This window comes from Nelumbo lutea, chromosome 8, assembly GCF_056320005.1.
Source record: "Nelumbo lutea isolate HS-2025 chromosome 8, American lotus-T2T, whole genome shotgun sequence".
NCBI lineage: Eukaryota > Viridiplantae > Streptophyta > Magnoliopsida > Proteales > Nelumbonaceae > Nelumbo > Nelumbo lutea.
Genome location: NC_142691.1, coordinates 59,292,782 through 59,306,512, shown reverse-complemented (window position 1 = coordinate 59,306,512; position 13,731 = coordinate 59,292,782). Strand labels below are relative to the sequence as shown.

General features: G+C 39.3%; 1 protein-coding gene across 3 annotated transcripts in view; it reads right to left on the bottom strand.

The window, feature by feature from the left end:
* The window catches only part of LOC148844431 (vacuolar fusion protein CCZ1 homolog B-like), a 77,115-nt gene that overhangs the window by 31,586 nt on the left and 31,798 nt on the right, over nt 1–13,731 (bottom strand). For all 3 annotated transcript variants that reach the window (XM_088957659.1, XM_088957658.1, XM_088957657.1), the window contains 2 exons: nt 5,181–5,364; nt 4,871–4,980 (listed from right to left, as the gene is read on the bottom strand). In XM_088957659.1, coding sequence (XP_088813785.1) covers nt 4,871–4,980; nt 5,181–5,364 — 294 coding nt within the window. The remainder of the gene's footprint in view (nt 1–4,870; nt 4,981–5,180; nt 5,365–13,731) is intronic.

Sequence of the window (13,731 nt, the reverse complement as noted above, 5' to 3'; positions counted from 1 at the left end):
GAGATACTGGGTAATGGGGTGTTTGTAGTGCATGACCTAATTCCCTTTCTTTGAGCACTAGGAATGTCAAGGTCATCTACAGTAGGAGTAGGGGTATCAATAGGTGTAACAGGGTTTGGACTTACCTCCTAGGAGTCTGACGGTGTTAGATGCTTAGTGTTTGGTAGCTCCACATCTCTGTTACATTGCTGATCTCTACGACGTGTACGTTGGAAGACACGAAAGGGGGCAAGGTCCGGATTAGAAGGAAGAGAGACTTGGCGGACCTAAACCCGCTTCTCCTCTTCCACATTACTCTCCCCCTGAGGAGAAACAGGGAAGAACGGTTCAGAATCAAAGGACACATCTATAGAGACAAAAAACTTATGACTAACGGGATCAAAGCATTGGTACCCCTTTTGAGATGAGGGATACCCTAGAAAGATACAAGGAATGGACCGAGGGTCTAACTTACCCTGAGACGGAGACAAATCATTGACAAAGGCACGACAACCAAAGACGCTCATGGGAATGGAAAATAAAGGGGACTGAGGGAACAACAACTGATGAGGGGCCATGTAGTTCAACACTCTGGAGGGCATGCGATTGATGACATAAGCAGCTACAAGTATAACATCCATCCAAAACACTTTTGTAACATTCATGTGTAACATCATCCCTCAAGCTACCTCAAGGAGGTGTCTGTTTTTTCTTTCTACAACACCATTTTGTTGTGGTGTCTGTGCATGAGCTCCTATGAATAGATCCATGGGAGGCAAAGAACTCACTGAGCTCACCATGGAAATATTCCTTTGCGTTATCTGATTGAAAGATCTGTATTTCAACATGGAATTGTGTAAACACCATCCTCTGGAAGTCTTTCACAATCTTTGGAACTTCATCTCTACTATGCATGGGGAATACCCATGAATAGCGGAAGAAATCATCCATCACTGTGATAAAGTACTTATACCCGCCCTCAGAGATTATAGTAGTGGGCCCCCATACATCAGAATACACAATATGAAAAGGAAAACTAGATCTTTTGTTACTTGAATGAAAATTCGTTCTACATTATTTGCTCAACTGACATGTTTGACACTGAACATGACTTAAATAAAACCGGAAACAAAGACTTCACTATTTCAAATGAAATATGACCTAACCGATTATGCCACGAAAAAATTTGGCAATTATTTGATTGACTGTATGACTCTGAGGACGACAATGAGAGACCAACTTTGTTGTCGAGAATGTAGAGACCATCCACTAGGATTCCTCAACCAAACGTTCTCCCAGAAGTTAGATCCTAAAAAACACATGAACCAGGAAAAAAGGTTACACTACAGTTTAAAGAGTTTGTGATGCTACTGATTGAAAGCAAATTTATAGGAAGTTAGGGAACATGCAACACACTATTCAGGTTAAGGCCATGGGGAAGGGATATTGATCCTTGGCTTGCAATGGAGGAGAATGATCCATCTGCAAGCCTCACTTTATCCCTTCCTGACAAAAGGCTATAAGTCTGAAACAAGTTTGGCTTACCGGTCATGTGGTTAGAGGCCCCTAAGTCAATGATCCAAGGGAAATCAGTGGTGGTGGTGGCATGGAATGTAGAAGCCGCATTACTTGATGTAGATGCAAACGAAGTAGGAGTATCAGTAACTGAACTATCCATCTGTCGCAAAGCCCTACCATATTACTCCAAGTGATCTCTAAAGAAATTCATGATATCTTCCTTGGGGTCAGAACTAGTAAAGTGGTCCCGTGTAGTACCAACAAACTGAGTATCTTGGGTTAACACATGTGTTATATTATGTGTTGTATTTGGCTTCTTTTGACCTTGCACTTTACCCTGTTCTTGGTTCTTCACTGCCCACTTGGGCTTCCCGTGAATCTCCCAACATGTGTCACATGTATGTATTGAGCGCCGACAGTGGGTACAAAACAACTTGTATTTATCATCGGCCTTCTTCGGTTCACTTTTCTTTCCCACATAGTTACTACCCATTGCAGCCAATGCTACATGTTACTCCCCCTCAGTTGTAACCATCACACTCCACCTATTTTCTTCAGATTGAACAAGGCATATACCTTTTGAACCGAAGGCAACTCTTTGCTTCCTAAGATCTGAACTCTCAAGGGCTCATAAGCAGGGTTCAGTCCCAACAAGAATGCAAAAACCCGCTGCTAAGAGACCAACTTCTTATAGGCCTTAGATTCATCATCATGTTTCCATTCTATAGTCTGATAGTGATCCAATTCTTTCCATACTGAAGTAAGGGTTGAATAATAGGCAGACAAACTACGATTCCCCTATTTACAGGTTGAGGATTCAGCTTGCAACTGGTAAATCTTGGCATAATGCCTTTGCTCAGAATAGGTGGTTTTGACCTGTTCCCAAATCTCACTAGCGGTGTCTGCCCACATAAAGTTCTTCTTCACATTGTGTTCCATGGCTGCAAGGAGTCAAGACATCACCATACTGTTTTCTTGGTCCCACCTATCATGTTCAGCTGTCTCACACTTGGGTTCTTTCACTCTTCCATTTATGTAACCAGATTTTCCCCTTGTTGTTACATAAAGTTTCACACTTTTAGCACACTCCAGGTAGTTTAGGCCATTTAAAGGGGTAATCGGCATGGGAAACATCATGTTTCCATCCCCCATACCAGCTGTGCTATGGGTTGTTGTAAATCCAGAAGATGCTGAATCATAGTTTGCCATTGAGGAATAGGGTCACAAATGTACCAGACCAGATCCCACACAATCAGAATGCTAAACGCCCAAGAATTTTACTTCTGGAATGAGAAAGATACCGCTGAAATCAGTCCAGCAATAGTTCAGCCATTAGAAATAAGCAGACACTAAAAAGGCCTACTAACAGTTCGACTATAGCACATGATTTAAAAAAAAAAACACATACCCCTATCCAATGCCTGTATGAAGGTGTAAACCCCAAAAATAAGGCCTTCGCAGCATAGACCACAGACAAAAAAGGGGACACATACCCCTGTCCAGAAATCAACTTTTACAGCATCGAACAAAGAGAAGAGAGTCAGTACAGTATCACCCCTCTTCTACTAGGGTTTCCTTGGTGTTACGACCAAGGAAGAACCCAAAGAAAGCAGCCGCAAGTGGCCTGACCAGTCCGATTAGGTTTCTTGGTCTTCCACGTCCAAGAGATCGAGAGAGAAAAAGAAACTGAGCTACGGCTTGGTTCAGATGAGAGAAAAGGTTCTTTCTAGCCCAGAATTGTGCTTTGATACCATGTGTTCTTTCCTAGAGAGAGAGAGACGAGAGAGAAGAGAGAGAGAGAGGAGAAGAGAAGGGAGAGAGAGATCTGATTGGGAATTGTGAGAGAATTAAACCTATTCAAGGACCTCACTTAACAGCATAAGCTTTTAGGTTGAATGGTTCTTTGACATGATATCAGAGCCACTTTGACCAAGTGGTCTAGTGTTCGATTCTTGTCACCCCCATTATAATTAATTAAGTTTCAGCACAAGGTATGGGTGGGCCTGTGCTGTCCACGCTTCAAGCCCAATGGGCTTTCGTGTGAGGGGACATGTGAGAGAATAAAATCTATTCAAGGACCTCACTTAACAGCTTAAGCTTTTAGGTTGAATGGTTCTTTGACAGGAATAAAAAAACTATAGCTGGCGGCGCCCAGTTTGTTATTTATATTCACTTAATATAAAAGGATAAGAAGTTACAAGTATTCCCCTGGCGGCACTTCCTAAAAACGAACAAATAAAAAAGAAACTAGCTGACAGCATACTAACAACAACTACAGAGAACAAATAAATAAGCTTCACAGCACATCCCTCCCCCCATTTTTTGAATATAAGTTATCTTCTTTTCAAAAAAAGATTCCCCACATGAATGCAGTTGAAAGGATCCTCAGATATTTGAAGACTTGCCAAGGGAAGGGAGTTCTATTCAAGAAGCACAATAAAGTTGAGATAGAACCGTATACTAATGTTGACTGGGCAGGATTTATCGGGGATAGAAAATTTACTTCCAAATATTAAACATTTGTTCTAGGGACCCTGTTTATTTGAAGGAATAAAAAACAAAATGTGGTTGCTAGACCCTGTTTATAGGACCAGTGCTCATGGTGTTGTAGAACTATTGTGGCTTAGGACTCTTTTGGGTGAGCTGGAAATGAAGGTTAATTGTCCTCTCAAATTGTACTGAGACAACAAAGCTGCAATTAATATTGCTAATAATCCGGTATAACATGATAAGACTAAGGTTGACCAACATTTTTTTTTTTGATAAATGAGAGTAGTTTTATTAATTCAAATAAAGAAAATACAATCAGCCTAGGAAGAGGCATGAGATGTTACCTCCCTCAAGGACTGAATCATATACACTAAACATGCCCAAGCTTGAAACACAATTACAAAGTAGCCCAAAACAGATCTCCCCTCGACACCCCTTGCTTGGCCAGAGAATCAGCCATTGCATTGCTGATCTGCTGATCTGCTTGACCAACATGTTTGTGAGAGAAGGATTTATTTTTGGTGATCTTTGCATTCCCTACACACCCTCAGAAATGTAGAGATAGCTGATTTCTGCACTAGTAAGTTATGATAGAGATATCATTCAACCATTCAGGTACAATCTGGTTTCTTTTCACTAAATTTCTACCCTAATCAGCACAGTAGATCATGGTTAGTGATACTAAAACTGTATGATCTCAACATGTCAAAACACATAACATACTTGGAATTCAATAACAGAAGAGGTATGAAACCAGCATTCTTCAAGTTTCATGAACAGTAAAGCTTCCTTTCTTTTGGGTAAGAACATAGAGTTAAGTTGCTGGATCAAATAAGCTTTAGAATAAAGATTATAGAACAGTTAAACACTCTCTAAAGTGCACCTGAACTTCAATTGCAGCCTCCCGCCCTACAGTAAGCATCTGAACAGTTCCACGCTCCTTTAAACAGTCATGGAAGGATGGTAAATGGAGTTTCTTTGCTACAAGAAAATCTGCCTCAAAGTAAAAAAGCTATGTCTAAGATGTTGAACTCAAACTTCAGCACTCTTTACCATGGTATTACAAGAAATTCAACATAAACCAGCTTTAGACAATGTTAACTAGTAAAATATATTGTATTCATGTAATATCAGAATGTAAAAAAAATAAATACACTTGAATTAGTTGGTATTGAGATCAAACTGATGCTTACCAGTTAAATAATCCATGACAAAGGAATACAAATGAGAACGAGCAACCCCGCCCCCAGGTTCTTTCTCAAGTAATGCTCTTATAGATCCATAAAACATCACAAAAAGAGAATGCACTTCCTTAAGAACTCTTTGTAATGCATCATTACGCCAAATTGCTTCTGTATCCTTATTTTTCTCCACTACCTACAATAAAGTAGATGCTGTGGTTAAGAACCATCTTCACTAAACAACAGGTAAGACGTGAAATACATGACCCAAGAGTAAAGATTTAAATTTGATCATGTAAGTAAAGCAAAAGCTATAACCTCAGGTCAGAACTGTTTGTTCAGGAGAGTATCTAGAATGGCCAATGACATTGAAGATGCTCTTGCAAGAAAAGGGGTGGGAAGAAATTATCTTTGTTTAGGGGGAACCTGGTCCAGGGCTTCAGAAAATCAGATAATATGTCTTTCTTTTTATTGTTAAGAGTGTGAGCCATGCCTGTTGCAAGGTCCCCTGCCCTGATGTCTTATTAAGTGCAGACATTGTATCTCTCTATTCACTCTTACTAATATATGGATATCAATAAGATGCTTTGATCGTTTTCTAGTGAAAAAAACAAATGAAATGAATGTTGAATTGTAGGCTCTCCTAACAAGGACACTAGAACATGATTGGCTCCTGATAGTCCAGTTTCTGTACAGATTTATTAAATTTTCAATCCATGTTTTAGGGGATTGTTTGAGCCCATAAATAGCCTTCTTGAAAACTTTGCCTTGACCATTAGGCATAGAAATTCCATTGGGCATCAACATATAGACTTCCTCCTTATGATATCCATACAAAAATTCATTTTTAACATCTAACAGTGATAATTTAATTAATTGTGGTGAAAGAATAACATTTACAAGTGACAAGTGTATACAAAATCCTAGATAAAAGTGCTTTCCTTGAGGATTAAAGAAGTTCTCCTCTCCATTATTAGCGAAGCCCAAGGGGCTTTTATTCATGGGCAACAAATAATAGATCAAATCCTAATTGCAAATCAATGTGTTAAGAAGATACAAAAAACTAAACAAAGGGGTTTTGTTTATAAATTGGATCTTGAGAAGGCATATGATTTGGAGAATTGGCAGTTCCTAGTTGATGTATTGAGAAATTGTGGGTTTAGGGATAAGTGGTGTAAATGGTGTTTGAGTGTATCAGTTCATGTCACTACTCAATTCTAGTCAATAGTATGGTAAAGGACTTCTTCCCAACTTTCAGGGGCCTGAGGCAAGGGGACCCCCTTTCGCCATTCATCTTTATTTTAGTAGCCGATGTGTTCAGTAGAATCATTACCAAGGCTGATAGGGAAGATGTAATTAAGGGTTGGAGAATAGGGAGGAATCAAGTCCCAATCACTCATCTCCAGTTTGTAGACAACCTAATATTTTTGTGAAGGGGGTAGTAGTGAGAGGTGGTAAACTTGAAAGATCTAATAATAAAAGGTTTTGAGAAGATTTCCAACCTGGAAATAAATTTGGAAAAAAGTTGCATGGTGGGTATCAACTTTGAGGTGAGGGAGATTGAAATTGTTGCAGAATGTCTTGATTTCTCTTTCTTCTTGGCTTATGTCCTACTTAGGGTTTCCATTAGGAGCAAACCCTAGGGAGAGTAGCTTCTGGACTCTAGTGGTGGAAAAGTTTGAGAAGAGACTAGCCTCATGGAAAAAGAACTACATCTCCTTGGGAGATATGACCACTTTAATAAAGGCTACTTTGGCAAACTTACCCACTTACTTGTTTGTATTTAGGATACCACCTAGAGAAGCAAAGAAATTGGAAAAATTAATGAGAGATTTCCTATTGGAACCGGGACAAGACAAAAAGGACCATTTGGTTAGGTGGGAAGTTGAGTGAAAAAGTAAAGAGAAGGGTGGATTGGGCATAGTAAGGGTGGTTCAAAAAAATTTAGCATTGTTAGGAAAATGGTTTTGGCATTGGCCTTTGGAGAGAGAGAGAGAGAGAGGTTATGGTATGAGGTGATCAGAAGTATCCATGGAAGTTCAGAGAATGGGTGGGATGCTAGTGTATCAAGACGGGCTAATTTGGCAGCACCTTGGAAGGCCATTCACAACACTCTTTCTCAGGTATATCAGGTATGGGGTTCGTTTTGGAAACTCAGTCTGGTTTTGGGAGGATGTTTGGGTGGGAAATAACCCCTTAAAAGACCTTTTCCCTTTGTCATTCTCTGTCCCTCTTTATAAAAATGAATGGTGTTGGAAGATTTCTGTAATTATGTATTATATTTGATTATGTGCTATTTTAGGTAGTTGAGAGATTTGTGATCTGTACAAATAATTTTAGGAATCAGTTTTATTTTTCCTTTAATTAGGGAGATTTGTTACCTAGTTTGTATCCTAGAGAGAGCTATAAATTTTGATGTACAGAAGCATAAAAAGATATCCCATTCTTCATATCTTTCGGTCTCTTCTTTATGGTATCAGAGCAGAAAAGACCTAGGGTTTGTTTCTGCGTTTCTGTCCCTAAAAATGTCCGAAGTCACGTCCAGTTCTCAGCCTCCTCAGCCTTCTCAGCCTGAGCCCCAGGTTGTCCGGAATCTGCCTGAAAATCACCCTATTCAGATCATACAATCCGACTAAATGGTGACAACTTTCTCCGGTGGTCACAATTTGTTCGCTTGTATCTCAGAGGGAGGGAAAATTGGCTATATCACAGGAGACGCGAAGAAGCCTGATGTGAAGGATCCAGCCTATGCTATTTGGGATGCTGAAAATTCCATGGTGATGACGTGGTTGGTTAACTCCATGACTGAAGAGAAAGGGGCAAATTATCTCTGCTATTCTATAGCCAAGGAATATGGGACAATGTCTCACAAATGAACTCTGATTTAGGGAATCAATCCCAAATGTAAGAATTAACTCTACAACTCGGAGATATTCGCCAAGGTGAGAACTCTGTAACTAAGTATTTTAATTCTCTTAAGAGAATTTGGCAGGACCTGGACTTATTCAACGATTACGAGTGGAAGTCACCCGATGACTGCAATTATTACAAGAAGATGGTGAATGTTGGCCGAGTCTTCAAGTTCCTTGCATGTTTAAACGGTGAATTCGATGAGGTTCGTGGCTGAATTATTGGAAGAAACCCTCTGCCCCCAATCGGTGAGGTATTTGCAGAAGTATGTAGAGAAGAAAGCCGGAGACAAGTGATGCTTGGAAGAAGGCTACAGGTACAACCGGACCTGTGGAAGGGTCAGCCCTGATTATTTCCGAGGCCCAAGTCAGTCGAAAGTCATCCCAAAATCAGCAGGTTGGAGACAAGAATAACCTGCGCTGTGATTACTGTGGGAAACCTCGCCATACCCGAGAGAATTGCTACAAACTGCACGGGAGACCATCCAATGGCAGGGCGAACAAACCTGGTGAATAGAATATACCTACAGCAAACGAGTCTGAATCATCTCCATTCAGTAAAGAGCAAATAGATCATCTTCTTAAACTTCTAAAATCCTATTCGTCACCTAATACTCCTGTCAGGTCTATGGCACAAACAGGTAGCAATTCTTTGGCACTCTCAATTCTAGGAAAATTCAGTCCTTGGGTCATAGATTCAGGGGCCTCCGATCATATGACAAGCTGCTCTAATTTATTTAGTTCCTATTATCCTTGTTCTGGTATTGAAAAAGTGAGAATAGTTGATGGTAGTCTTTCATCTATTGCAGGCAAAGGAAACATTAAGATTTCAGAAAAAATTACTCTGAAATCTGTTTTACATGTTCCAAAACTTGCCTGCAATCTTCTTTCTGTCAGCAGATTGTCTAAAGATACTAACTGCTCCATTCTTTTTCTTCCTTCCACCTGTGTTTTTCAGGACCAGAACTCGGGTAAGACGATTGGAACTGCTAGAGAGATAAATGGACTCTACTACTTTGATGAAACCGCTATTGGTAATAAAAAAGTTCATGGTTTAAGTAGTACGAGTTCAATCTCTGTCTGTGATCAAGTTATATTATGGCATAGAAGATTAAGGCATCCTAGTTTTCCATATCTCAAACATTTGTTTCCTTAATTGTTTAAAGGAATTGATTGGTCAAAACTTCATTGTGAGGCTTATCATTTGGCTAAAGATCATCGTGTTTTATTTCCAATAAAACCTTATTTTGCTTCAAAACCATTTTACTTGTCACATAGTGATGTTTGGGGCCCATATAAGGTTAACACACTTTCTGGAAAAAAATGGTTTTTGACTTTTATTGATGACCATACAAGGGTATGTTGGGTTTACTTGTTGGAAAAGAAATCAGAGGTTGAGCAAAGATTTAAAGAATTTTTCCTAATGATTGAAAATCAATTTCAAACCAAAATTGGTATTCTAAGATCAGATAATGGGACTGAATACTTTAACAAATACTTAGGAGCATTTCTGACCGAAAAAGTTATTATCCATCAATCAACTTATCGTGACACACCACAACAGAATGGAATTGCTGAAAGAAAAAATAGGCACCTTCTTGAGGTAGCTAGAGCCATCATGTTTTCTATGAATGTACATAAATATCTCTGGGGAAATGCTCTCCTAACTGCATGTTACTTGATAAATAGAATGCCATCTCGAGTTTTAAAATATGAAACTCCTTTACAGAATCTGAATAATTGTTTTCCCACATCTCGAATAACTACGGATCTTCCTTTAAAAGTGTTTGGTTGTGTCTGTTATGTGTATATACCAAATGTTTTTCGATCAAAACTGGATCCAAAAGCTGAAAAATGTGTGTTTCTTGGTTATGCATCTAACAAAAAAGGGTACAAATGCTTTAATCCAGTTACAAAGAATTTTTTTGAGAGTATGGATGTACACTTTGTTGAGGACCAACCTTTCTTTCAAAAAAATTCTCTTCAGGGGGAGAACATAAGGAAGATAATTTTTGGGAAACTTTACCTATTCTAGAAGAATTTATACCTTTGATTAATTCTGATAAGCAAGTTTCAGAAACAATTATTGAAAGAATGGAACCTAGTGATAGTACTCTTAATCTAAATTTTCCAGATACTACGTTATCAGAGACAGGGGGAAAAGTACTTTAAACGGATCACAATCCTCATCCTGAGCTTTAGTTTTATACCAGGAAGAGGTTTCACAAAAGTACTATTGTTCCAGTTGTTCCTACAGCAGAAGTCCAATCCAATTTTCCGAGTGAAGGTCCTACAACTCATAGTAATCCTTCTTCTACTCCTATTCCGTCTTTATCTAATGATTTGCCTAATCTGTCCCCTTCAGATCTTGACATTCCAATTGCATTAAGAAAAGGCACCCGAGCTTGCACAAAACATCCTATTGCAAAATACTTGTCATATGAGAAATTATCACATACTCATAAAGCATTTGTGTCTAGGATTTCTAATTTGTATGTGCCAAGAACTGTTCAGGAAGCATTAGATGATCCGAAGTGGAGATTAGTTGTGATGGAAGAGATGAATGCTCTTAGGAAAAGTAATACGCGGAGTATTACTGATATACCCCATGACAAGAAGACAGTCGGGTGCAAATGGGTGTTTACAGTGAAGTGCAAGGCTGACGGAAGTGTGGAGAGATACAAAGCAAGACTCGTAGCAAAAGGATTTACCCAAACTCATGGTATAGACTACCAAGAGACTTTTGCTCCTGTTGCTAAAATTAACTCTATCAGAATACTTCTTTCTCTTGCAGTTAATTTTAACTGGCCACTTCGTCAGTTCGATGTCAAGAATGCCTTCTTGAATGGAGACCTAAAGGAAGAAGTATATATGGACCTACCACCAGGATTTGAAGAAAGTCTTGGAAGAGGCAAAGTTTGCAGGTTAAAAAAATCCCTATATGGGCTAAAGCAATCACCAAGAGCTTGGTTTGAACGATTTGGGGATGTAGTAAGGCGGCACGGCTTCTCACAAAGTCAAGCTGATCATACTTTATTTTTCAAGCACTCCACCGAAGGTAAAATAGCTATTTTGATAGTGTATGTAGACGATATTATCGTGACTGGGGATGATTTATTTGAAATCAACAAGTTGAAGAATAAGCTTGAGGCTGAATTTGACATTAAAGACCTAGGAAAACTTAAATATTTTCTTGGAATGGAGTTTGCAAGGTCCAAGGAGGGAATCTTTATCAACCAACGCAAATACATTCTTGATTTGTTCAAGGAGACAGGGATGACAGGTTGTAAAGCCGCAGAAACTCCAATGGACCCAAATATGAAGTTAAAAGTAACAACAACAAATGAGGTGGTTGATTGAGAACGTTATCAAAGATTAGTTGGAAGACTAATCTATTTGTCGCACACAAGACCTGACATAGCCTTTGTAGTAAGTGTAGTAAGTCAGTTTATGCATTCACCTAGACCTACTCACTTTGAAGCTGTGTTCAGGATTTTGAGATATCTGAAAGGAACTCCGAGGAAAGGACTCTAGTTAAAAAATAGGGGTCATCTCCAAGTCGAAGCCTACACAAATGCAGATTGGGCAGGTGATATAAATGATAGAAGATCTACTTCAGGTTACTACACTTTTGTAGGAGGGAATTTGGTCTCCTGGAGGAGCAAAAAACAGAGTGTTGTAGCAAGGAGTAGTGCAGAGGCAGAATTCCGCTCTGTTGCACATGGCTTTTGTGAAGTGTTATGGATCAAAAGGCTCCTGGAAGAGTTGAAGGTTCCTACACCAACACCTATTAAAGTCTATTGTGATAACAAGGCAGCTATTTCCATAGCTCATAATCCAGTTCTACACGACAGAACAAAGCATGTAGAAGTGGATAAACATTTCATCAAGGAGAAAATAGACAGTGGTGTAATATGCATGTCCTACATACCCACCACGAGCCAAGTAGCAGACATTCTCACCAAAGGGCTTCCTAGGGCGCAATATGAGAATTTACTTAGCAAGCTTGCCATGAATGATATATTCATGCCAGTTTGAGGGGGAGTGTTGGAAGATTTCTGTAATTATGTATTATATTTGATTATGTGCTATTTTAGGTAGTTGAGAGATTTGTGAGCTGTACAAATATTTTTAGGAATCAGTTTTATTTTCCTTTAATTAGGGAGATTTGTTACCTAGTTTGTATCCTAGAGAGAGCTATAAATTTTGATGTACAAAAGCATAAAAAAATATCCCATTCTTCATATCTTTCGGTCTCTTCTTTAAATGGGTCTCAAAATTTGTTTCAACATTTGGGAACTTATTTGGCCTTGAATTGGGATTTTGGCATTCGTAGAGGGTTAAGGGATAACGAAAACAATTCTTCCTCTGATTTGCCTTCCCTCCTCAATCAGGTTTGTTTGGACCCAACAGAGTCAAATAAGAGGGTGTGAGCTTTGAGGCCCAAAGGGACCTTCACTTGCACCTCTTATTTTAAGCCTCTTTACCTTTCTCCTAATCATTAGTTGTTCCCTTTCAAGGAAGTTTGGTGTAGGTCAATTCCCCCAAAGATCATGGCCTTTTGTTGGAAAGTGTATCTTGGAAAATTATACACTTTAGATAACCTACAAAAGAGAAGACCTCTCTTGTGTATTTCTCCCAAATAGTGTGTTCTCTGTAGAGCCCACGGGGAGGATTTCTATCACTTATTGATTTCCAGTCCATTCTCGGAAGAGTTATGGGTTTGGCTCATCTCGTTGTTTGGGTGTAGTTGGAACCTACCAGCAGATGTAAGCATAATTTTTAATCACTCTACCTTCTCTTGGTCCAAAAAAAGAGGGATAGCCAGGTGGAGATGTGCCCAGGCAGCTTTTCTTTGGACCTTATGGGAGGAATGAAATGCAAGGATCTTCCAAGAAAAGGAGAGGAGCAGACTAGATTTGAAGGGTTGTGTTTTGAATAGGGCAATACAATGGCTAAAAACCATGGAGCTCTTTTAGCAATTCTCCTTTAATGATCTTTGTAGAGACTGAAATCTAGCCGTAGGGCTATTTTTGTACTTTTACTCTTCTTTGTTGTATAACTATTCTTTGTACTCTCTTTCGCTTGTACATTAAGGGCTGATTTGTCTTTTTACCTTTTAATATAAATATATCTTTTAGGGTGTCGACTGACACAAGGTGTCACACCCACCAAATCTGTTGTCTCTTTCTTCCTCTTTTTCTAAACACTCGACTTGACTCTAACAATCTTTGGAGAAACTGGTTAACAGTAACAAGCTGTTCCTCCACTAAGATCAGGGTAGCTATGAGGTGGATTCCCCTGTCTGCAGGATCTGTGAAGCTGAACTTTGATGGAACAGCCTAGGCAATCCTGGACCTTCTGGAATGGGGGAGTGTTGAGAAATTGGAATGGAGAGGCAGTCCTTCTGTACTTGGGTCCTCTGGGACATGGAGATTCTGTTGGGGCAGAACTATTAGCCACTGTACAAGGGGTTCTTTTTGCAAAGCATATGGGGTGGAGCAATTGTTTACTGAAGGGGACTCTAAGGTAGTGGTGAGCTGGCTGAATAACCCTCAGAATGCTGCTTGGTTCTAGCTACAAAAATGAAATCAAGAAGTTCAAATGACTGACAAGGAATATGTCTACTTCTATACAGTGGGTGGGGAGATCAG